This window comes from Chelonia mydas, chromosome 3 (genome assembly GCF_015237465.2).
Source record: "Chelonia mydas isolate rCheMyd1 chromosome 3, rCheMyd1.pri.v2, whole genome shotgun sequence".
In the NCBI taxonomy this organism is placed as follows: Eukaryota; Metazoa; Chordata; order Testudines; family Cheloniidae; genus Chelonia; species Chelonia mydas.
This window is the reverse complement of record NC_057851.1, coordinates 21611096-21634733: the sequence shown is the minus strand read 5'-3', so window position 1 is coordinate 21634733 and position 23638 is coordinate 21611096. Positions and strand designations below refer to the sequence as shown.

At 43.4% G+C, this 23638-nt stretch overlaps 1 protein-coding gene across 2 annotated transcripts in view; it reads right to left on the bottom strand.

The window, feature by feature from the left end:
* Positions 1-4045: 4045 nt before the first annotated feature.
* The window catches only part of OSR1 (odd-skipped related transcription factor 1), a 149318-nt gene continuing 129725 nt past the window's right edge, over positions 4046-23638 (bottom strand). Inside the window, exons 1-4 of one of the 2 annotated variants that reach the window (XM_043542230.1) lie at positions 14390-14732; positions 13535-13594; positions 7021-7712; positions 4046-6465 (exon numbers count right to left, since the gene is read on the bottom strand). In XM_043542230.1, the coding sequence (XP_043398165.1) occupies positions 6330-6465; positions 7021-7667 (783 nt within the window). In that variant the 5' untranslated portion in view covers positions 7668-7712; positions 13535-13594; positions 14390-14732 and the 3' untranslated portion in view covers positions 4046-6329. Of the gene's footprint in view, positions 6466-7020; positions 7713-13534; positions 13595-14389; positions 14733-23638 lie in introns of those variants that run through there. The other variant, XM_043542231.1, reaches the window with a different exon arrangement.

Genomic DNA, 23638 nt, shown 5'->3' with positions numbered 1-23638 from the left:
TGAATAGGTAAGAAGAGAGGGGAGTTGGAATTGGCGTAGGAAAATAGGAAGGATTGAAAAGGGGAGTGAAACGAGGAGGGGCCAGATCCTCAGTCGCTGGAAATCAGCATAGCTCCACTGAAGATCTAGGCTGAGAAGTTGATGCTTCATCACGCTCACTGTCAGAGAGTAGCATGACATACAGGTAGCAGCAGAGATGGGAGAAGGAGTTCAGGGGCAGGAACTGAGCTATGAAAATAAAGAACACAACTATAACAACACAAGAAGTTTTTAACAATATAGTGTACGTTGCCCAATTTTCCTCTCACTAACACTTGGGTAAACCAAAAGTAGCTCCACTTCAGTCAACTGAGTTCAATTGGTGTAAAGGAGATGAAGAGCAGGCTCATAGTTTATAAACTCCGTTTTCACGAATCAGCATAACAGGTGTCAAAAACATTGACAAATTAAAGTGAGATGTGGTCCCACAAGAACTCAAGCAGAGGAGGCAAATGGGAATCCAAAATGAGGGATGTGGCATTTGTCCTCATGAAAGACAGTTCAGAGATACGACCTCATATTTAAAAAGTCATTTAACAACTGTTGGGCTGTATGGGTCAATGCAATGCATTTGGTTTCATTTTTGCTGTTAATCTCGTTCAAAGTTGTGTTAAGAATGTGACTGTTAAATTTGAACTTATCTTTAAAAATAAATTAATGGGAGTTTGCATCATCGATGGAAACTGAAATTGATGTGTCTGTTTAGTGACAAAGGCTATTTTGGATTGGTGGTGTGACTGAAAGTTTACAAAGAGAAATAGTAAATGCATTGTCACTTAGAACTTTTAAATCAAGATTAGATATATTTTTAAACACTTGCTATAGTTCAGCCACAAGTTACAGGGCTCTGTTGTGTTCATTTACCTGGTAGGGAAATTTAATTCCTTCCCCTACATGAGTTACTGCATGAAATTCTCTGGTTTGTGTTAGACAGGAAATCAGAGCAGATTATAGTGGTCCCTTTTGTCTTTTATATATGAATAAATAAATAATCAGCAATGCCATTATCTTAATCATTATTCTTCTTCTCCCTTTCCTTACCCTCCCTTTGCCTGCAATGATTATTTTTGGTGTTCTGACTAAGCTTAGCCTGTAAGCTCTTTCAAACAGGAACAGTCAGTAAAATTTTCCCTAAATCCTTTTGACATTTAATAGGATTTAAGAGCCTAAGTCATTTTGGTGCTTTTGAAAATGTTCCTGGTGTCTTGTCTACGTTATGTGAGGTGCCTCAAATATAATAGATGCTGTATAAATGAAATACAGAAGGGAATGTTTTAGTTCCCCACCACCATCCTCAAAAAAAATTCAACTAAAAAAAGCAGAGAAAGCCACTTAAAAACAAAACAAAACAAAAACCTAGCAATCCAAGCAGACAGGGCACATGCCGTAAACAGACATGTGGCCAAATTCATCCCTGGTATAACCCAATTAATTTCAGTTCCAAACTCCTAAAAAGACTACAGACTTCAATAGAGTTCTACCCAGGATGAATTTGGCCCATGTTTATTCTGTTTAGTCACAGTATAGGAATGTATGAAAGAAATGCATGCTGGGCATTAGTTTCAATAGAACTCCATCTCTCAACAAACCTCCCAAAGCTGGAAAAAAATACATATGAATCTAACTTTCCAGACTCCATTACATCTACTGGACCAGATGCTGCTCTCAGCTGCACGAGTCTGAGTCTGAATCTCAGTCTGAAGCAACTCCTTTCACTTCAGTGCAACTGAATTGAACCCACTGTGCCCAGCAATAACACATAACATTTTCCAAATCAGGCCTCAAAATATGTCTGTGAGGTAGGTAAGTATCATTATTTCCATTTTACAGATGAAGAAACTGAGGCAGGTAGGTTAAGTGATTTGTTTGAGGTCATGCAGAGCAGAGATTAGAACTTAGACATTTCTGGTTTACTGCACCCTGTTAAGTGAAAACCATACAGCTTCAAGATGCAACGCTGTTACAAAGTAGCATGGACTCTTCAGCATGGTCACTCCCAGAGGAAGCTGGAATTAATTATGCAAATCAAGCAGAATTTTAGAAAGAGTGAACTCTGGTACCTTCTGTGAAGGCCAATGCAACATTGATCTGGCAAAGTATTTGTTGCCCCTATATATAATTTCAGTGAGGCTTTCACTCTTCAAAGTTGATCCTGCAGGCCTCACCAGTGGGAATCGGGCCTTAGTGAACTCTGCAGAATCAGTCCTTTAATATAGTGTAACTACATTTTATGAGCAGGAAAAGTTTTAATGGAATGCGAAAAAAATGTGACAAGACATCTTTACATTTTAGTCAAACTGGAAATGGGAAAATGTCATTTTCTTCGTAAATCTTGTATAAAAGAGGCAACTAGAGCCAGAAGCTGTAGTACTTAGGCAGGCAAAATTCCCACTGAAGGATATTTTTATGGTGAAAATTGAAACCTGTGAAAATGCTGTATATGGAGATTTGATTCTAAGAAGCCTGAATTAGTTATATGGTAAATATCAACTATGAAGAGCATTTAAACAAAAAACACATTTAAATCATATGACTGATGCTAAAATGCCCATCTCCAATCTAGTTCCCCTCACTTCTTTTGGGGATTCCTATTATTTGTCTGCTAAATGTAACAATTGCATCTCCTCTTTGCTATCATATACATGAATGAAACTGCTGCATTTACAGTGCAGAACATAAACCTGGATTTAAACTGATAGAGGAAACTGACAGAATGCGATTTTGCATGGCATGCTGGCCCAGTGAGGAATGAGACCAGGAGAAGATGTTTTGACTAATCCAGACTTCTGTTTATAGAAAATATTTACCCTGTATAAATTCTCAATAAATCGGCAATTCTGATTATATCAATTTGGGGGGGGGGGGGCGTTTCCCACATGGAGTTGCACAGGGAAATTCTTGACAGCAGTATGTGTTTGTGGTCAAAACACCAAGCTGCTGCCTTATAAATGAAATGCTTCCCATGCCCAATATAAGTACAAAAGGAGCAGCTTCTTCATTCCCCACCTATACTATCCCACAATGAAATGCTTAATAAACAATAGCTCAGATTTCCTACCTCTCATTGTTTTTCCCCCCCTACAGAATTCAGGGGTCCTAATCAGAGAGGATAAGAACGTGGTGCAGCCAGCGTGGGAACGATTCATCTGAGTAATCGCCCCCTTGGAAGTGAATCAGAAAACTCCCTTTTATTTATTACTTAGATAAAAGATGACTGGCTCCATGAGAGTCGTTCACCTCACCCCCCACAAATAAATTCCAGGGAACATTCCTGCTCATTTGTTCCCTGTAATGAATTACAAGTGGCTAGTACAGAAAGAGAGATGTCTGCTGATCCTTTTCTTTCTGCATCCCCCATGATATTTGCCATACTTTCCTTAAAAACAGGGGTGAAGGGCGGGAGGACACCACCGAACAAATGGTCTAGTAGAAGTTCGAGCAGGGATTCAAATCTCAGGTACGTCTGGAGCTTTTGGTACCATCTTAACAAAGGCTGTGCTCAGAAGTAATGCTCCCCCCGGGGGGGCAGGGGGAGGAGGTAGGGTAATGCTTCAGTAACAGCAGCACCATCATCCCCTCCTGTGGCTGGGAGATGTTGTTTCAGTTCCTAGTAGCTGGTGAGGGAAGACCTGGCTCATTTTCCAAAGCAAGCACCTGACTGAGACCATAAAACCCTAGGGTGTTGTCAGTACAGGGCAGAAAGCAAACTGTTTGGGTAGGGCACTGGTCTGAGAACCAGGTGATTTGAGTCCTAATCCCAGCTCTCCCACTGGCCACAGGCAAGTCTCTTCACCTGTCTCCTAGTCTGTTTTATGTAGGTAGATTGTAAGCTGTTCGAGGCAAGGAAGGTCTCTTCTTTTGGGTGCCATGAGGCTATTATATAAATAATAAAGAGTTTATAAAGCTACTTTGGTACATCTGCCTACTAGGGAAACAAGGTACTAAATACCCAATGATACTGTTTTTAATTCACCCTCTAATGCATCATGATTTTCTTCTCAACATATCTATTTCCCATACAAAACAGATAAGTTTATTCTCTTTTAGAGACTCTAAAATTGAAAACAAAATACTTTGTATTGTTTTTCGCTTAATACAATCGTTGATTGTTCCAATACAACTACATATCTTTACTAAAGACACTTCTGCACAACTGAATTTATATTGGCCCACTGGAAATGTGTCAATTTCCACTGTATTTATTGCTATATTTAGTCAGCAATCATTATCTGACTAAACTAAACTCTGCCGAGGTTTTCATAACAGGGACACTGGAATTGATCAAATGTATTGAATTAGTCATGTAGTCGTATCTATATAAACAAACGAGGGAAAATCCGTATTGTTCCCAAATAAAAAGCAAGGCAGTAGTGTTCTTTTATCATTCATAAGAGTCTTTGCCCATATAAATAGTATCTTTGTAAAACGAAGAGGGAAAATGGAAAAGAAGGGAAATAATTTTTTTTGTTTTGATTTCAGTGCTTTATAGGTTTAACCCTTATAAGTTTTGGAAATAATAAAACCCCAAAATAAAAGTTACTATTTTGATCTGTAATAAGGAAAAGAATTGTTTGATTTCAGCTTTTCGATTTCAGAGGTGACTTGTGGATAATCAGGGAAGAAGCTGTTCTTTCTATGAAATTACAAAAGAAGCAATACATGTTTTAAAAGCTCAGATGGAACCCACGCTCAAAACTCCCTCTCCATGTCTCAATCCAAAGCGGTTTTGCAGTGGAATAAACATCTCTGATCTAAGACAGCTGCCTGTAATCAAAGGCCGCCCATCAACACTAGACTGGGCCAAGATGCAATTGATAAATATACACTACTGACAATGAAAGGGGAGAGAGAGTGTAAAGGAGTGTTTCCCCCATGGCCTCAGGCTGTGTGAATGGTAACAGTTTGCCCATTATTCATTTGATTTGTTTTTTAACACTTTTGACATCTAATCTTATCTGCTAATACCCAAGATTTAGTTACCAAGGTGAATTTTTCACACTAGGAGCACAGTGATTTGACTCCCTCCCTCCCTCAGGTCTATTGACTTTTCCGTTGTAGGTAAAAACAGTGACTAACCCATATCAAAAAAAAAAAAAAAAAAAAAAAGTATACTTTTAACATTTGCCACTCCCCCAGGACAACATTTGTGAAAAAGAATTAAAAATATTACACCACCTGAAAAGGAAAGTTCTGACAACTGGGGGAGGGAGTTCGATTGAGGATAGACCTGAAAGCAAATAGTTAAAGAACGTTCAGAACATATGTGAATAGTACATCCAGTCAGGCTTGCCTGTAAAATAACAATTTATTTTAATACTTAAAAAACACAATCCAGTGATAAATGTCAATTACCAATAATCAGCATAAAGTGCCAAATAGCCATACAACTTTTTTAATAAACAAAACATATTGGAATGTCTCTTAGTTTTAACTTTTTTAATACACTGTTCAGAAAGCTAGCCTTTAAAATTCTCTGATTGAGATTTATCCTGCCCACTCTCTCATCGGGACACACACAGACTTTAAAGTACCACTAAAACCACGTTGTGCATAGCATCAGTTTGATTTATTGCCATTATTCTTTCCTTTGGGTGTTTTTAAATAAGTCCACAAATTACAAACCACCTCCAAGGCACTAGACCACAAAACAAAAACAAGATCTCCACGGAGTGTTGATACTGCAGCTCTAAGCTCTATATCAGGCTTTTAGTGCATGGCAGACTTCATCACTTGAGATTTAGGTCACTTTGGAACATTTCTTTTTAAAAAGAAAACAACAACAGAAACAAACAAACAAGTCCGCAAGTTGTTCTCCTGGTCTCAATGGTGCCGTAATGAGAAGCCAAAGTTTCAGTTCTTAATTGTCTTCTGGAATTTTTTGTTTCCTGAAGTGTTTAAGTAAGAAGCTTTATACAGTCAAAAAAAGTATAAAATAAAAAAAATGTAAAAAGTAATACCTTTGGAAGCTACGTTTTTGCTTTAAAAAAAGAAGAAGAAGATTCCTGTCCAATACGTGAGCACCACCTTTTGGCATAAAGTTTATCGAAGCCACACAAGACAGCCAGTTCTCTTGCACTCGCCATATTATTAATATGTGTTTCAAAGGCAAAACAATATTTTAAACCAGGATTTGGGAACCTTTTATTTTTAATTAAAAAGAAAGTTCAGTGCTCCCATCCTGGGGGTTTTTTGTTTTTCGTTTTTTGTTTTTTGTTTTTTTTTTTTTCTGTGTCTGTTCTGAATTTGGTATAAAGTCTGGAGGGGAAGTTAGTTCATGGGTGCTGGAGAGTTCAGCATTTAAGTTTGGAAGGTTTAAGCTCCTTTACTTGCGTATGCAGTGTCTTGTGGACAGCTAGAGTTCTGGACTGGCAAAAGCCTTTCCCACATTCTTGACACTTAAAAGGCTTTTCTTTAGAATGAATATACCTGGGGAGAGAGAATATAGATTTACAAATAGTGACAATTCAATCAGGTGACCTGTCAAAAACCACCCCTTGTTTGTGGCCTACTTTCCAAACTACTGCTGAGGCCCAAATATGAGATGACCAGAAGCCAGAATGGGGGACGGGGGATCACATTCATGCAGGAAGCACACAGTGTTATGGGAATCATTCTTTTACTGTAAATACCTGGCTCTAATGGCCACTCTGTATTTCTGATTAAAATTACTTTCAAAAATAAAAAGAAAGGGCCATCCCAAATTGCCTGCAGGGAAAGCGGACAGATGAGGGTATGGTCCTCAGCGGAGTACAGGAAGTCAAGTAAACTTCTATAAGGGATTCACCTGCCAGATCAAGACGCCTCAATCACTTGGGGCATTACTAAACGGTGCAAAGCAGCAGGAAGCCTAAGGTGACAATCCTGCACTTACAGGGGGAAATGGACTAGCTCACCTTTCTATTTGCGGTACAGGAGAGGGACAGAGCCAAGCAAAGCTTGTGGTTATAGCCCCCCCCCCCCCCATTAAAATGCTGGAGTTACCTGTGATCACGCAGGTGATCTTGCCTTCGGAACGCTTTGTGGCAAATGTCACACGTGTAGGGCCTTTCATCGGTGTGGGTTCTTTCGTGAATCAAAAGGTTATAGGACTTGGTGAAGTGTCTGCCACAGAATTTGCAGACGAATTCCTTCTTGGTTTTGGAAGGTAACCTCCCCCGGGTGGGTTTCTTCTCCGGGGAGAGCTTAGTTACCTCGAGCAAGGAGCCGAGCCCCGGAGGCGAGCTCTGGCTGTCCGCCTGGCCCAGTTTAGAGTGATCCTCTTGGGTGGCGGCCACAGCGAGGTTGGCAAAATCAAACCGGGGTTTGGCTTTGAGGGGCAGGCTGGTGGCTTCTTGCTTGGGCTGGATGACGTGTGGGAACAAAGGGAAGGCAGGCAGCTGGAACCTGGCGTCCACCAAGCTGGACACCCCGGGCACCTTGGAGAAGGAAGAGCGAGGCAAATGCATGGCTGGGTAACCCAATGTCCACTGGTGCAGGTGAACGGCGTGCAGGGCGCTAAAGCCGTACAGGTTGGGCAGGTGGTCCGAGGGCACCGCGGGCAGCCCGTTGAACGCTTGGAGGAAGGAGTAGTTAGTGAGCTGCAGGGAGGGGTGAATGGGCACGGGGGCCGGCAGAGTCTTACTTCCCATGGTGGCCACCGGGGAGGAGGATCTGGGAGCAGGGAAGGCGAGTGTCTGGAAGAGAAAGAGAGACAAAGACCTGTAACAGGGAGACCACAGAGACAGGTCCGCCACGCCGCCTGCTGCTCTCCTTTGCCTAGGGCCGGCTGCGGAGCCCCGGGCTGCTGGGCGTACCCCAGAGCCCAGGGCAGGTCAGTGGAAAGGTGCCCATCGCTTGCAGTGGCTCTGGCGCGGTGCGCCTTGGCCCCTTCCCACGGCAGCCGTGCAAGCCTCAGGCTGACTGCACAGATCTGCAGGTCGTTAGGAGCCCTTTCATCTGCCCCCTCCCCGCCGCCAAGCCTGCTCCTAACACAAACCATCCCTCGGTAGCCCTGGCTCGCTGCAGCGCGGCCTCCTCCGCTTTACGCACCGCTCGCTGGGGAGGACCCTCCAGGTAGGCTGTGTGTAACTTCAGGCTACTCGGCTGCATCCCCCCAGGCTTCACCCCCAAGCCACCCAGATTTCTCCCCTGCAGCTCCCGCTGGAGTCAATGGCAGATCCCCTCGTGAGCCCCAGGGGACACCGTTTTTTCCTGGCAACTTGCACGGTAAAGAGTTAAAACTCAAGCGCATCGCCGCCGTATCCTGCCCGTACGAAGCAAGGGCTCGCCCTCTGCCGCCCAGAGGAGTGACAGGGCTCCCCGCCGAGCCCACCAAACTTTGACCTCCAATTTGCTTTGGAAAGTAGAGCGCGAGGGTTTTACCCTCCCCAACTTCCAGCCCCTGCGTCTGGATAGCGGCGTCCCACAGCGCTCCCCCTTAGCCCCTTCCCAGTCCAGCCACATCCACTCAGCTGCCTCCTCCTGGCTTCTGCATGGGAACTCGGGCAAAGCCCGGGCCAGAGGTGCTGGAACTATTTGTATAGTGGGGGTGCTGAGAGCCATTAAACCAAACTGTAAACCCTATAAGTGATGGAAACCACTTGAAACCAGCACCCCTAGGGCCAGCACCTATGGCGGGGGGGGGGGATGTTTATTTGAAGCTAGTAGTCCCCTCCTCCCTTTAAGGCTGATAATAGTAAATATTAAAGCCCTGCGTCCCGGTGGCAAGTCTGATTTTTCTTTCTTGTTTCCTTTGGAAGGGGACGAGCTTGGCCCAGACCTTCTCTAGTCAGGCTAAACAATGTCTTCATAAAACCCCATTTGAAAATTCGGAGCTAGCCAGAGCCTTTCCACAGCCACTTTGCAGGGTGCTACCCCTCCCGAGAGCAGTCAAGCCGAGGGATCTTCACACAGCAAGTGCTGCCCAGTTAGAACTGCGCTGCCCCCTGTCACGCCCGCGATTTTCAGTCAGATCTCCGCGCTGAACCCACAGGCCGATCGGCTCAATCGCTGCCACTCTGCGGGGCTCCCGCACCCTCCCGTTTGCGGGTTTGCACTGAGGCTGGGGGAGACTCAGACTCGCCCGAGGTAGTACAAGCAAAGCCCGCCCCTCCGCTAAAGTCTGATTAAAAAAAAAACCCTTTGAAGTCAAGGGGAACTTGGGATGGGACGGGGGTATTTTCAAATCAGGGTCCCTCATGCTGTCCCAGCCAGACAGCTGCACTGCACCTCGGAAGGCAAAGGAAATATTGACGGAGAGAAAAACGTAGGTAACTGGGACTATTTGACCCTTCCTTCAATCACAGTAATTAACGTGCGCACATCTCCTGCCAACCGTTTGGCAGGGGGTGCAGCTTTCTGGGGGGAACAGCGGCAGATATTTGAAAGCTCGCCCCTCTTAAGTGACACATTTGGTTTTTGGGGGGAGAGGGGTGCTCGCTCTTCTATGATTTGGTTCTCTACGTTTATTTCCCCAGCAACCAGAGATTGCCCAGAGAGTGTCTCTGGTACTGCTATTTTGGGGCCCTGGGGACTGATAGTAATTTGCGACCGTGTTTCTAATGCCAAACTGCTAGTTTCTCTAAGCATTTATCAAAAGCGATTCTCCCCCCGCCCCATGGCTGAAAGATTATGGATTTCTGATCAAGATGAAGGGACTTCCTGACATAATAAGGCCCCGTTTGGAGAAGAGTTTACAAACGCGCACCAGATTGCTACCTCTCTCTCTAGACCCAGGCGCAAAGGAAACCTGATGGCGGAAGAGTTCTAGATCCCAGACAAACAAAAGATTTATATATGGATGCGATTAAAAGGAAACTCGCCGTTGCAGAAGCTATGTTGGGGGTGGAGGGCTAAGGCGGGAGATTCTGAGAGGGGGATTTTTTTTTTCTCAGAATAGCCCCATCCTCTACCCCAAGGCCACCTTTCACGCCTCTTTACATAAATCAGCCACAGGAAAGGAGACCCAAATCCGATAGGAATTCCATCGCAATGACCCAGAATAAAAGCGTGGGGCATTTTTTCCCAAGATTTGCCTTTTGCTAATTGGATACATTTTGTATAGCGGCTGATTAAAAAACCATACACATTACTTCCCCCGTCCCATAACTGTTCAAGGGCCAGTGGTCCAACCTGCGTTTGAGATTTGTTCATCGACCGGAGAAACAAACATTGTTTAGTTTTAATATAGTGCCAGGTGTCTTCTTTTTGCGACACAAGTGTCTTGATCCCTTATTTCAGGAACAAACTAAACTAAACACAGAGCTGCCCATTCCGCCTAGATGCCCAAACTATCTGGCTGCCACATCGGTTACAATTCTAAAACATTACGCTGGCTCAATCTGATCTCTGAAACGTGTCAAGCGACAGCAAACCTCAACGACTTTCGAGCCCAGAATTCTAGGCCCCTCCCCTCTTTTCATATCATATGTTGTATTTAAAAAACAAACAAACCCGAAATATAAAACACAACCCCCCCAGACAGATTTAGGTAAAATCCTGTTTTACAAGGACGTCCCATTTTTACAGAAAATCGGTTTCCGTTTTCCAGACATGGGCAACGATTCTTTCAAGCAAAAGGAAGTACAAAAATGATTCATAATAGCATCCATTGTCCTAATTATGTTGTTTGCTAGAAGCAGTATTATCCCTTTTTTAAAAGGAAGGGGCTCAGAGGGCGGGGCGTTCAGGTTGATACAAGTTTGTTGGCATCCTTCCAGAAATGAAAGCTACACTTTTGCTCGGTACAGCTGGGGAAGTCAAAAATATAGATAAAGAGCAGCTTATTTTCGTAGAGAAGTCTCTCTTAGGGACATCAAAGGGAATGTGTATTTCTCTCCGCAGTACTTTTCTACTCTTTCCCTTCCCCACAGAGAGATCAATGTTTCTTTGATTTCGGTGTCACCTCTACCTTTAATTCTGCTTCATGTAAACAGATCGTTATCTCTTTTTTTAAAGGAGCCTGTGAGTTATTTGCTTGAATCGCCCCCACCCCCGTCGCAATAAAACTGTACAGTTTTTAAACACAAGATTTGCTTGCTGAGTAATTGAGAGCAAGCCACTTGTGTACTGACACAGGACTGAAACAAAACCCACTCTTGCCAAGATAAATTTACCCTGCAAAATAAGATCATAAACTTGAAAGACAACATCTGTCCCCAGCTTTCTTACCCTTTGTCCTATTTTGGAGATTTGGTCATGCTATTGTCTAATTGCCATTGTTTTACAATCATAGGAATCTTTACATTCCAGATAAATTCAATCTAAATATTCATCTCTATTTATAAATAAGAAAAATTTGGGGGAAAACTTGTTGTTGGTAGCCTCTCATGAATTGAAATTAAATTAATCTCACGGTAATCTTGTGGTTAGTCAGTCTTTCTACTTTTCACTTTGAATTATCTATTTCTGATGTGTCTTTTGAGAGGGATATTTGTTATATTAAATACTTGACTCATAAATAATGAGTTTTACTGATTAGTTCCACATGGGGGAATAGATGAAGTAAATTAGCCTGAAAAGTTGCTTATTTTTACAAACATGATAAATTGGTGGTTATAAAACTTCAGATTCTTGGGGCCTTAAGAGGGTGGGGGAATATCTAGAACTCCTGCCACGAGGCTCATCTGTCAAAAAACCACCCTGTTTCGAATGAACTATTTAAAATTTGTTAGCCAAATCCCTTCGATTAAACTGGAACGGCCTGCAGAATTTTATCAGAGTGCCAGGTAGCCAATATTTCCTTCAAGGAGACAGAATTTGTATCAGCTTAAACGAGGAAATTATCGTTTACCTGTGTTTAGGAAACTAGCTGCAAAGGGAATTGGGGCTGTAAGTTGTTCTTTCGCTCGGCATTTGAGAGCGTGATGCTCTGGAGAATACAACGAGAGAATTCCGCGCCGATTCATTCAGATTATTAATGGAGTGTGCAGAATCTATTAAGGAAGGTTTATTCGGGTCTAATCGAGCGTGGAGGAGTTAATTGCTTACATTGATGAGGACTGGAAGGACTAAGGCAGCATATCTCTGCTAAATCCTTACAAAATCATCATTCACATTTTATCATGAAATCAGCGCTGACACGCTTTACGGACCACCGTTGTGAATGCTGATTAATACAGGCATATGTTAGACTCAGGGAAAAAAAATCCAGTTCACTACAGCTTGCTCAATTTAAGTATTCAGTGCAGCCTTTTCAACCACTCAGTCCGGATCCTCACGAGACAGCAATTATGATGTTCTTACAGTGGAATTAAACATGCCAATTTAACGTCTTTTTCCCCTTCCAAGCCCAGCAGTGCTTTGGGAATGCCCCCTGCTCGAAAGCATGCGTGTGGGCTTCCTAGGGGTGTCATTTCATACACAAACCAGCTGAGCAATTAGAAAAATACCTGCGCGCGTAAAAGTTTCATTTATGATCGGATTACATTTTTTTTTAAAATAATGGTTGTACCCTCTTCACACGAGAGTCCGGAAGTCCTGGCCTTCCACGTTATGGAGCAAACGGTGCTCCGTAAATAACCAGTAATAGCAATTTTTTCTTCCCTCCGCAACCCCATTTTCCCTTCGCTCCCCGAAACCAAGTAATGGCAAGAAGACAACGACAGCGACCTCTCGAATGTCGCTAGCTCTAGCAGGCCACCGAGAGTGGGGTTCGCTCCCCTAGGCCTCAGGCCATCAAACCACGCAGGTTTTCAGCTAATCTCCTGCCACCACCGATCTTTAGATCTATGTATCCTGCGGTGTCACTCTGCTGTCGGAAGGTGACCGCATGATGCTGCCCCAGCATCTTGATCTGGTCCCTATTTATGTTTTTTACTGGGCTGGGTACGTTTTTAATTGGACCAACAGTGCACCTGCTGGGGGGATCAACAATTCCAAGCACATTTCTTGAGTTTACCAACTTCAACAGCCATCTACAAAAGGTCCAGTTTTTATAGCGTTCCCTCCGGACAGCCAGAAATAACAACAACAATGAATAATCCTCGGTTTCGCACTAACATTTGACGGAACGGCCTGGAAAGAAGCGAGCTTCTCTCTGCACAGAACTTCCTCCGAACGGACGTAACACATCAGCCTCCTGTCAGTTCTGCTCTGGCGGAAAGAGGCGAGGGGAGCCCGGTAACTAAAACGCGCGGAACTGCGTACACAACGATACAAATCTAAACGCTCAAGTCTACACAGTGCTGGCACTCGAGACTAACCCCGGGTTTCGCAGACTGCATGTCAGTTTCAGCTCCGTTTAAAAGCATAGCTTGGCCGCACTGGGGGAGGAGCAGCTCCATATGGGATAGGCATGCTTTTAAATAGCAGCAAAATATCCAAGCACCCTTTAAAGACTTTCAGACGGGTTCCCCTCACCCCGCGCCCCCAAAGAAAAAAAAAAGTCCTTCTAACGACAGCAGATCTGTCCCTTCACCTTCACTGTCCCAGGCACAGGGGGGGACACTTTGGACTGATGTAGCCAACCACAGAGACTTGGGAAAAAAATAAAAGGAGTCGTTGGTTTTTTATTTACCTAATCCCGATCTGTGCTCCACCGCTGGCAGAAGTGACAAGATCCGGGGCTAAATTGGAGCTGGTAAAAAAGTTGGGCTAAGTTAGTGGCTCTCGTGGCCTCTCTGTGCACTGCTCTTCCCCGCCCCCCCTCCCGCCCCCACTGCTCCTCCAGCTGGGTACAGACAGATCCTAGAGAGCAGAGGGAGCCAGGTGCTCCTGCGGATGGAGATGGTGAGAGTCTCTCTCCCTCCTCCTGCTGCTGTCTGTGGGTCTGAGGGCAAGCGCGCCTTAGAGAAGCCGAGCTCAGACTGGAGTGATCCCTTCCCTCCAGCCTCCTCCTTATTTCAACCCCCAACCGGACGCTGGGCATGCGCACTACGGGGGGAAAGTGTCTCGCTGGGAAGATCCAACTTTTCAACTCTCCGGCTTGTTACGGGGCAGCCAGATTCCAGCCCGCACGGCTCCCAGGGCATCTCCCTGCGGGCGCCCGCGGGCGAGCCGGGCTCCGAAGCCACGCGTGGCAGCCTCAGCGCCCCAGCCAGGGAGTCAGCTGTCCCCTCCGCCCCTGGGAGCCCGGAGCTGCCCCGTTCTGGCAGTCCCCTTCCGCTGCTCCCCAGCGCAGCCCCTAAGCCGCGCTCACTTCACTCCCCTGGGCCCGGGGTAGAGCCGCTCACGGCTCAGCGGCAGGGTCCTCTCCGGGTCAGAACTCACAGATTGCCCCTGGGCCAGGATTTGGCCCCACTGGGATCTACTTCCCTGGCAGATTGCAGTGGATCCACGCTGCCCGGAGACCAGATTCCCTCTCCATACCCCCAGCTGGATCCATTCTCCAAACCCCGCACAAGATCCACCCTCCAGCTCCCGCACCACATACCGGTGAAGAATCCACTCGCGGATAAGACCCATTTAACCCGGGCTCAGCCTTCTCCCAGCATCCTTGGCAGGATCCACTCCCCAGGCTAGATTCACAGATCCAGCCCGCCTGACCTCGATCCACTCGCTCCATTCTCCATTGGAGAGCTACTCCCTGGAACGAGTTTCCACACGGTGTGAAAACAGCCAGGTCCCTAACCCTCTCCTGCGGTTTTAGCCCTCTCGTTTGAATCCGGGGTCAGACAATTTAGGCAAAGCAAAGTAGCCCTTGAAAGAAAGAGGTTAAACGGGCTTTATCATTAATCCCGGGGCCATAACCCCCTTGCTTATTTGTTGTTCTATTCATCCATCCGTTCACACTCTTGAGGTCTGTGAAGGAGAACATTGCCGGCGTATATTATATGATCCCGAAGAACAACGAGAGTAATATAATATGTGGGCGAAGACAGATTTGTCAGGCGAACATCGTTTTGTGCTCAGGGATTAGCGTGTTATTTGCATGGCTACCTTGTCACGGTCACACTGTTACAATTACTTTGCAAGCCTCAGCAGAAACCCGGGTTATCCTATTGGGCGATAAAATAAGTGATGAAAATGAAAATTTCGCGGATGAATATTCAACATCATGAACGCCTTTGCGTTCCCATTTTCTCCAAAGAACAGCGCAATTTAGAGACGCACAAGGTGATCCGCTAGCCCTCAGTTAGAGGACAAATATGTTTCAGGTTTTCTTCCACTTCTGTGGAAAATGAATGGCACTTCTAATGTTCAGGGGCAAGGATGACACAGACAAGATCCCATGCCATCTCTCTCTCAAAGCCAGCATTTTTATCAATATTCCTCGGAACAAAAATGTATGAAGGGTAATAATTTGGAAAGTGCTTTTAAATAAAGAACAACTACCGTTGGATAGTGTTGTTATGTAAAACAAATAAGATGCTTATCTCACCCCCGTACAATAGAATAAAATAGATCACCAAAATGCACCTCCTTACTAGAGAGTTCTCTATTCCCAGATAAGAGGGACGCTTCTTTGTGTGTGTGTGTGTGTTGTTTGTATGTATTTTTAAAACAGAATCAAGCAAGCCTTCAATTTAGAAATAAACCACTTAAGCATCAAACGCTAATAATAAACAAACAAACAAATAATACCTGCAGCTGCTCAGATGGAAATAAAACTAACCTCCAGCTTCACTGACCTCCCTCCCTCCCAACAAATAAATCAATGAACCGCGCCGGAGCAACAAAGTCAAGTTTTGTCTTAGACAAGCTATCGCCTTTATTAGAGCACGGGGCACTTTTTTTGGAGGAGGAGGGAAATGGGTAATTAGTTATCCAAATCTAGTTTAAAATTAAAGTGGGCAGTGGGAATACAATTCAAGCGTTTAGGATAACTGAGCTGTGTGGGACGTGGACGATGCCTGGAGATTGTATTGTATCATATTTATGCATGTGTTAAACATAAATATGTTTCGAATTGTCAAGCAACTGGCGTTTTACCTGAAGTTTCGGGTTAACTGCCTCGTTAAGTGTATTTGTCTTAAATATCTGGTGTTTGGATTGCAGGGGGAGAGCTGGCCCCAAACTTTTCCCCTCCGATGATTTCTTTTATGGTGTCCCTGGTTAATTTGCATTATGTCAACTCGCAACAGCGGGGAACATAATACCAGTGCGGGGATTCACAGTCACCATTAACACTGACACGCAGGGAATCTACTCTCCTTTCCTCGGGAGTATCTGCTGTCGAGGAGGAATGTTAGACTTTAAAGACAGGTTTCAGAGTAGCAGCCCTGTTAGTCTGCATCCGCAAAAAGAAAAGGAGGACTTGTGGCACCCGAGAGACTAAGAGACTCGTAAAAAGAAAAGGCATCTGCTTCCAAAGTTAGCCACGTTGTTGGGAATGAGACGCTATTGTGACCGGTTCAAGAAGCTGAATTTTCCCTTATCCCTGGTACCTCCCGGCTGGAGCGCAGGGCGCGGAACCTGCCCATGACTCCGATTCCCAAAGACCGCGGGAAGCCACAGATACAGTACCAATTTCTGTTCCCAGTTACACCCGTGTAAACCCGGAGTAATAATTGACCTGACTTAACTTCGGATTCACTCCTGGGTAATTGAGAGCAGAAGCTGGCTCGACGAAACAATTTTCTGAGGCTTTTTTATCTTTTTTTAAAAAATCACAACAGATTATGGTTTGGCTTTCTATCACACCTGGATTTCTGATTCAGGTGGAAGTCTCGGAGAGACAATCCCGATGTTTGTTTTACTCACACACACAACAACACCCGCCCACGAATATACTGAATATACACTTCAAAGCAAATCAGCTCCCCTTAGGTGGCTGAAACTGGCCAGCGTAGGTAGGTATTAAAAAGCATTCTTTGTCCGATAAAGGACCCTCTGTATGCATTCGAGGGAACTAGAGCAGGGAGGTTTATTTTTTAAAATTTTTACATTTTTAAGTGCTATTTATGCTGGTGCAGGCATTTCCCTGTTTCCTTCGTTTAGCTAGGGGTATTCTGTACTCACCCGTAGCAAAAAGGACGATTTCGGGCCCGATCCTGCAGTCATTTGCCGGCAAAACGACGAGGGGCTTCTCTGAGAGTTTTCCCTGGCAAAGGACGGCAGGATGAAACCGCGCTTAACAATTGTACCTATTTTGTTTCGGAGAAACATTCAGACCATTTCTTAGCGCCGGCTCCAGGCGCCTTGAAGGGATCCCAATGAGCAGGGAGGCTTTTAAAGGACTATTTTACAGGCTAGTGCTCGAGAGCGTCTTGTCCCCGCAAAGAGCAATAGGTGCCTTGCTCCTCAAGGCTGCTTCTGCTGGTTAGATCGCGGGACATGGCAGTCCCGAGCCCTGTGGGGGAAAGGAGACTGTGCTGGAAGAAGAGGACCTGTGCTTACACAGTGGGTTCGCTCGGCAGCTTTACGAATTTCCCTGCCCCTGGAACTCTCTGCAAACTGCAAGAGGTGCGGGGGATCCGCTCTGGATTCATTCATGAAAAAGATACAGGGGAACAGGGAGAAAAGGAGAGGCTCCAGCGGGCTAGAGCGTTGAAACCCACCATTCAATGTGCCCCCGCCCCGAACAGGAGCAGAAACAGACGAGGCACTAGCGCACGCTGGCTTGAACTCGTCTTTTCATGTTGCGCGGAACACCGCGATTGTTCGCAGTTAAGCTGGCTGCACCTGGGACGATCCTGTCTCGGAAAGCGGTGGAAGACCCAGACTGCCTCGGAAAAGATCATCGACACTAAACACTAAACGATGCTGAAAAAGCAAGAGGCGTCATTACACAAGCAAAGAAGGTCTGGGACATGGCTGTCACGATACCTTTCATTCTTGGCACCGGCGCAGAGATGCAAAACTCCCAATGACTGCAGGATCGGGTCCATTTTACTCTCACAACAGATTCTCACAACAAGCTATGTGCCACCAGAAACAGAGTAAGGCAGGCTCGTCTTTTATTTACACCTTTGTAAACCCGGACTCGCTCCATTTCAGTAAATGGAGTGACTCCGGATTTACACGGGTGTAACTGAAAGCAGAATCTGGCTGAAACTACAGAGAATCCAGAACCTTTTTTTGGCGTTTACTCATTCAAAATTCTGAATATTCGTTTTAAAGTAAATCCTAAACCCCCAAATCTATCAAACACTCAGTCTAACTTCACTTCAAAATTGTTATTCTACTCATTCTAATTGCTACAAATGACAATAACCACAAACCAACAAGGAGCTATGCTTAGTCAAACGACGGTGAAAAATATTCAAGAAAACATTTGAAAAAATGTGGGGGGAAATCATCAAGGTTTCAAAATTTGAGGGGAAATCCAGAAAATAATTTAATTGTTGGTGCAAAACTTTGTCAACATTTTGAAATTTTCGAATGTGCAGCCAACCACCTCTTGGATTCACTACAAACCACAGCAAAGCTTTGGAGCATCATATTTTTGTTAGCAAGTCTAAGACTTTGGGAAATTTGTTTGTTAGATTTTTTTTAGTCCATTTTTTTTAAAAATATTGTTGTCCTTTGACTAATGAGCTAACATTGTTGCTTAGGTTGCCATGGGGGGTCATAAGTAGACTCCTTATTAAAGTCAAGCGGGTGTCTGCTTAAAATCTGATATGGCATGATATGACCCTCACTTTACCCTTCCACACTGCGTACTAATCACCACCCTAAAGAGAGGTATCTCTGCCATCTGCCTCTGAAAGTTTTAATCTCACTAAGAATACGAATCATTCAATAGATTTATAATTTTTCATCCAAGCATCTCCAGAAACTTTACAAGCAATTAATTAAATGCAAGCTTTCCCCCCCTTTGCAGTGATGTGAAGCCAGTTGTGTAAATGATTCCATTTTTAACATCCAGCCCCTGCAGATCAGTGTTAATGCTACAGTGATACCTCTCACCCTGCTACAGTTAGAGTCAGCAGTTCCATTATAATTTCCTATTTTCAGGAGTTTTTACAGTGGTCATAAAAATTCAGTCCAGGCTCAAACTTGGCATCCTAGGCTCCTCCCAGGAGTCATTTCTTTTTGCTGCATTTGAAAGAGGAAACCATTTATCTGTTTTTACATTACAACGGTGCAACCAAAGGAAGCGAATGCAGGGTTTGCAGAACAGTTTTGTATTCAGCTGTACGGTATCTGCCATGGATGTGAAGAGAAAAAAATTAATAACATATGAATATAATCAGATTACAGAGAATCCAGAATCCATATTCAGGACCAGTAATATAAAAATAATGTTTATCATTCTAAAATGCCTTCTTTTCTAAGCTAATTAATTAGTAATTGATCCACAGTGTGAACTGATGCTTTGGGATGGTTGGAATAAATAGATCAAGTCATTATATTGAGGAAGTTACTCTGTGTATGATCTATGCAGAGGTTGAGAATGTAGAGTTCGGGGGGTGGGGGGTCTATCCTCTGCCTTTCCTCCCCCCAGTGCATATTGTAAGTAGGGCAGTCAAATGAGCTGTGGATTTAGGTGTCCCTAAGTATTCATTTACATGATGGATTGTAATAGTTCAGTAGTTCCTTTGGAACCATTATATTTTATCAGGTCAAAAACCAGCTTTCAAAAAAGAATTCCCTAAATACAAGGGTGGCTGAACTGAATCATATACGTTACTTATACATCTATGTAATTTCCATAGCTAGGGAAACTACACAGTGTTGCAAGTAACATGGTACAGCATGAAGGTTTTAGTGGCATGAGTTAGGGATGGGCAAAGACCTAAGTGAGTTGTACAGCTCAGTGGAATGCCAATGAAGCATTGATCTCACATATCACACTGTCATGGATTCTGCAAATGCCACATATTTCGCAGAAAACTGGGAATCTCTCTAGTGGTATAAAGCATCCATTTCTTCTAACCATGACAGGTCACGAGGTACCATTTCGCTGCAGTTTATGGCATAGATACACCTACCACACCTATATGGATATACAAATAGCTGCAGTTATACAATTCTATAACATGTTATAGAATTTTGTGTGGATGTGTTTTTGTGTGGGTATGTGCACACACATATGAATACAAAGTCCTCTGTTAACTCTACTCTTTCAGGGAAGAGAAAGTATCTTTTTCTGTGTTTGTAAAGTGGAGTGGAAATTGAAAAGACTATATACATATTTGGTAATATCAATCATTATCCTGAGTAATAATGAATGGAGGGCTTTGGAATGCTTTGGAAAGAAAGGCACCTTTTGGCTGTTGTGAACCATGACCAAGTGATTAAAAAAAGGAATGGGAATCTGGATTCTGATGTTAATTTTCCCACTATGGCATTGATTCAGTGTGACCTTGGACCTACGATTTAGAGTGATACAGTGCCCATTAGAGTCAGTGGAAACTCACCCACTGATTTCACGGGGAGTTGGATTTAGCCGTCAACCTGTTTGTATCATGATTTACCTGTCTTTAACAAATGTGTATAATAATATTAACCTATATCAGAAGAGTGCTGTGAAGGCTGATAAGTTGAAAAGGCTAAACCTCTACAAGGTAGTCTGGTCGGAACAACATGTGTGTGGATGAGTTTATATTAAGCCTTGTCCACGCCAGCAACAGTCAAAGCTGTAACTCACCATCTGTGTAGCTTCAATGGAGTTAGCAATGGTAGAAGTAGTAGTGCAGCCAGGACCCAAGTGTATTTACTCAAGTGCTTATACTGCCCTCATCACTGTAGTATCTGAATGCCTGCCAGTAGTCGACGTGACTAACATCTGTCATGTGTAGGTCATTCTCTCTCACACCCTCTCCCCAAGGGGAGAATTGTGGAATTGAGAGTTTTGATAGGGCTTTGTTTTTGCTTTTAATGTACACACTGCTCAGTGTTTATGTTAGAGAAGCTAGCTTCAGAAAGCATGCCTTGCACTTGGAGCAGAAGGTGATGGGGTTTGCGATGGTCCTTAGTTCCTGGAGGAGTTCATTCCACAGGCTCAGAGCAACCCTTGAGAAAGCTCTGTCTCCTGCACAGATGAGCTTTACCCTTATGGTAAAATGTTTCACTGTGCCTGAAGAGCGGAGTTGTTGACCACAGTCCTCATCCCAGTGCTTTAGGTGACTGTCTAGATATGCTGGACCCAGGCCACTGAGTGGTTTGAAGATATGGACTGAGACATTGAACTTGACTCAGTATTCAGTGGGAAGGCAGTCTAGAGAGTGGAGGATGAGTTTGATGTACCCATTTATTTACTACTGTGTCATCTAATTGCAATGGCTGCCCACTAGACAGTTAGCTGCGAAATCATTACATGTGTTCCACCACAGGACGAAAAGGCACACACACTAGGCACTATATTTTTCAGCCAGGCACAAAGTAATTGTCAGTCATTAATCACCAGGCCAGAGAGTAGTACCACACCGTATCAAGCAGCTGCATCTACAGAGCTGCAATTGACCAGTCAGCTCCACTGGTGGTAGCAGTGGGCAAGTCTATAGTGCGGAGACAGTTTTTATGAAAGTCTCCAGCCCTTTGATCTCAGCCATGATCCCTTTCCTCCATAGCACAATGATCATAGCAGTAGGGTCTGGTTTTGTACTGTTCTCTCATTTAAGCAGACTGTTGCGGCACCTGCATGACTCTACGCCAGCTCTGTGATTTGACCCTGCTCCCCCAGGAGTCTATGTGAGTTTTGCCGTTGATCTCAGTGGCAGCAGTATCTAGCCAGTGGCGTGCAACTTCACTGCACCTATTTTTGCATAGCCCATAAGTGAGTGGAGATTCAGTTCCTTTATTTGTACCTTGCAGGAAAGGTTTTATATTAGCACAAAGTTTTATTATAATTAATACATATAATGTATAACTCTTGGTCAGATGTATTCAGTTAACTCCACTGGCTCAAGGAAATAGTTATGGCTAACTGGGCAAATACTTTATTGTTCGAATCTTCCCTAAATAAAGACTTATGGAGAATGCAGGTAAGGCCTATGCATTTTAATTGTATATATAATCATCCACAATGTCTTTCCTGTTTTCAGCAGATTCTAAATATATACCTGCACAGTAGACAAAAAAGGAATGTCTATGATTTTTAATTTTTTAAGCTTTAATTTTATAAAAAGAAATGCACTCACACTGAAAACTACATGGGAATAAAGCCAAGGGATCAGCTGAAACTCACAGGAAAAAGAGGAAGGGAAGTGTTGAGTCAGAAAAACCATTATACCCTGTTATGCTGAAGTGTTGCAAATAAAAGTCATCTTTCAGGGAATATCTCCTGCCATCGGGTGTTCTTCAATTCCAAATAAGCTATAATATCTATGCCCAAGGGAGAGGTTAAGTATAGACAGAGTTTCAGCCCTAACTGAGAATTCCTTGCTATTTGTGCTTTAAGATCAGACCCTCAGAGTTATTTTTAGGTAGGTTTTGTGTACAAATCTGTAAGAGTATTACAGCTAGGGCATTACTGTACAGAATGGGATCATAAAATCATTTTTGCAGCCACAATGCTGAAGAAAACTCGCCACCTGCTGGTCACAGGGTTACTAGTTCTGTACATTTCCAGACAATATTGGATAAATTAATTTTATTACCATTCACATAATTCATATTTCACATTTCTGCTCCATTTAAAACATTTGCTCCATTCTTATTTTAAAAGTCCACATTTCCTATTAAAAATCACAAAGTGACTGTATTCTGTCCTGGGATTTTTTAAAAAAATCTATTTTTCAGCATGAATAATTGTCTCCTGAGGTTTATTTTTTGTCTGGGTGAGTTTTTCTGTATATTTCACTATTATTAATCATCATTATTATTATTTCATGTTTTAGTGTCTCATCCCAGAAGCCATCTCCTGTTGTTGCTACTTAGTGAGAAAATGCACCATGAGTTTTTGTGATTTCTATAGTGATGGTGGGTTTTCTACAGACCAAATATTAAGTAATGACTGGAGGTACTATGGTTTGATTAGAAATATTTTTCATTCCTGAAATGAAAAGGAAAGTGCCTAATATATTTAATGTAACCATGTTTTGGCTAACTTTTCGTTGTGTAGACTGGTGAGTGAGCCACACTAAGTGACATTAGACAGTCAGAACATAGATATTACAGATTTTAAAAAAAATCAAACAAGAGAGTTAGGTAAATAAGTTATTATGCTACTTTTCTTTCCTAGGGTTGGATCCAGATTCTATTGAAGTTCAATGGGCTTTAGCTCAGTCCTTTAATCAATAATCCCTCCCCACAAATGTATACAATCTTCTTCATTAACCTTGGGTTTAAAATTTATTGGGGTTGATTAAGACTAAATGTGCCATTGAGGGAAAAAGATTTCAGGGACACCATAAAATAATATTTTACCCTTCACAGAAGAGAATTTATTCTGATAAAAGATAGAGGAAGCAAAAAGGATTGACATAATCTTTAATCTGATATTAATCATCAAAGCAGAGATCTGAAATTGGGAAGAAATTTGCAGGGTACTGGCCACAAATCTGGGGTACAAAGAAAGGTTGTGGAAATGTGTAGCCACACGAGGCCATTATTATTTCAGAAAGCAAATGATAGAAAGAAGAAAATGGTAGGCACTTCAAAATGGGCTACAGTACTTCCTGGAAAGGAGATAAAGGAAAGACAGGAGTCTTTAAAAACACAGTGGGCTGAATTTTCATTTACACTAAGTCCACTTTGTACTTGCATTGGCCCCTTACACTGGCCCGACTTGTCTTGATTGGTGAAACGCAAGAAAAGTGATGTAGGAAACAGAAAATAAAAGGAAAATAAAAAA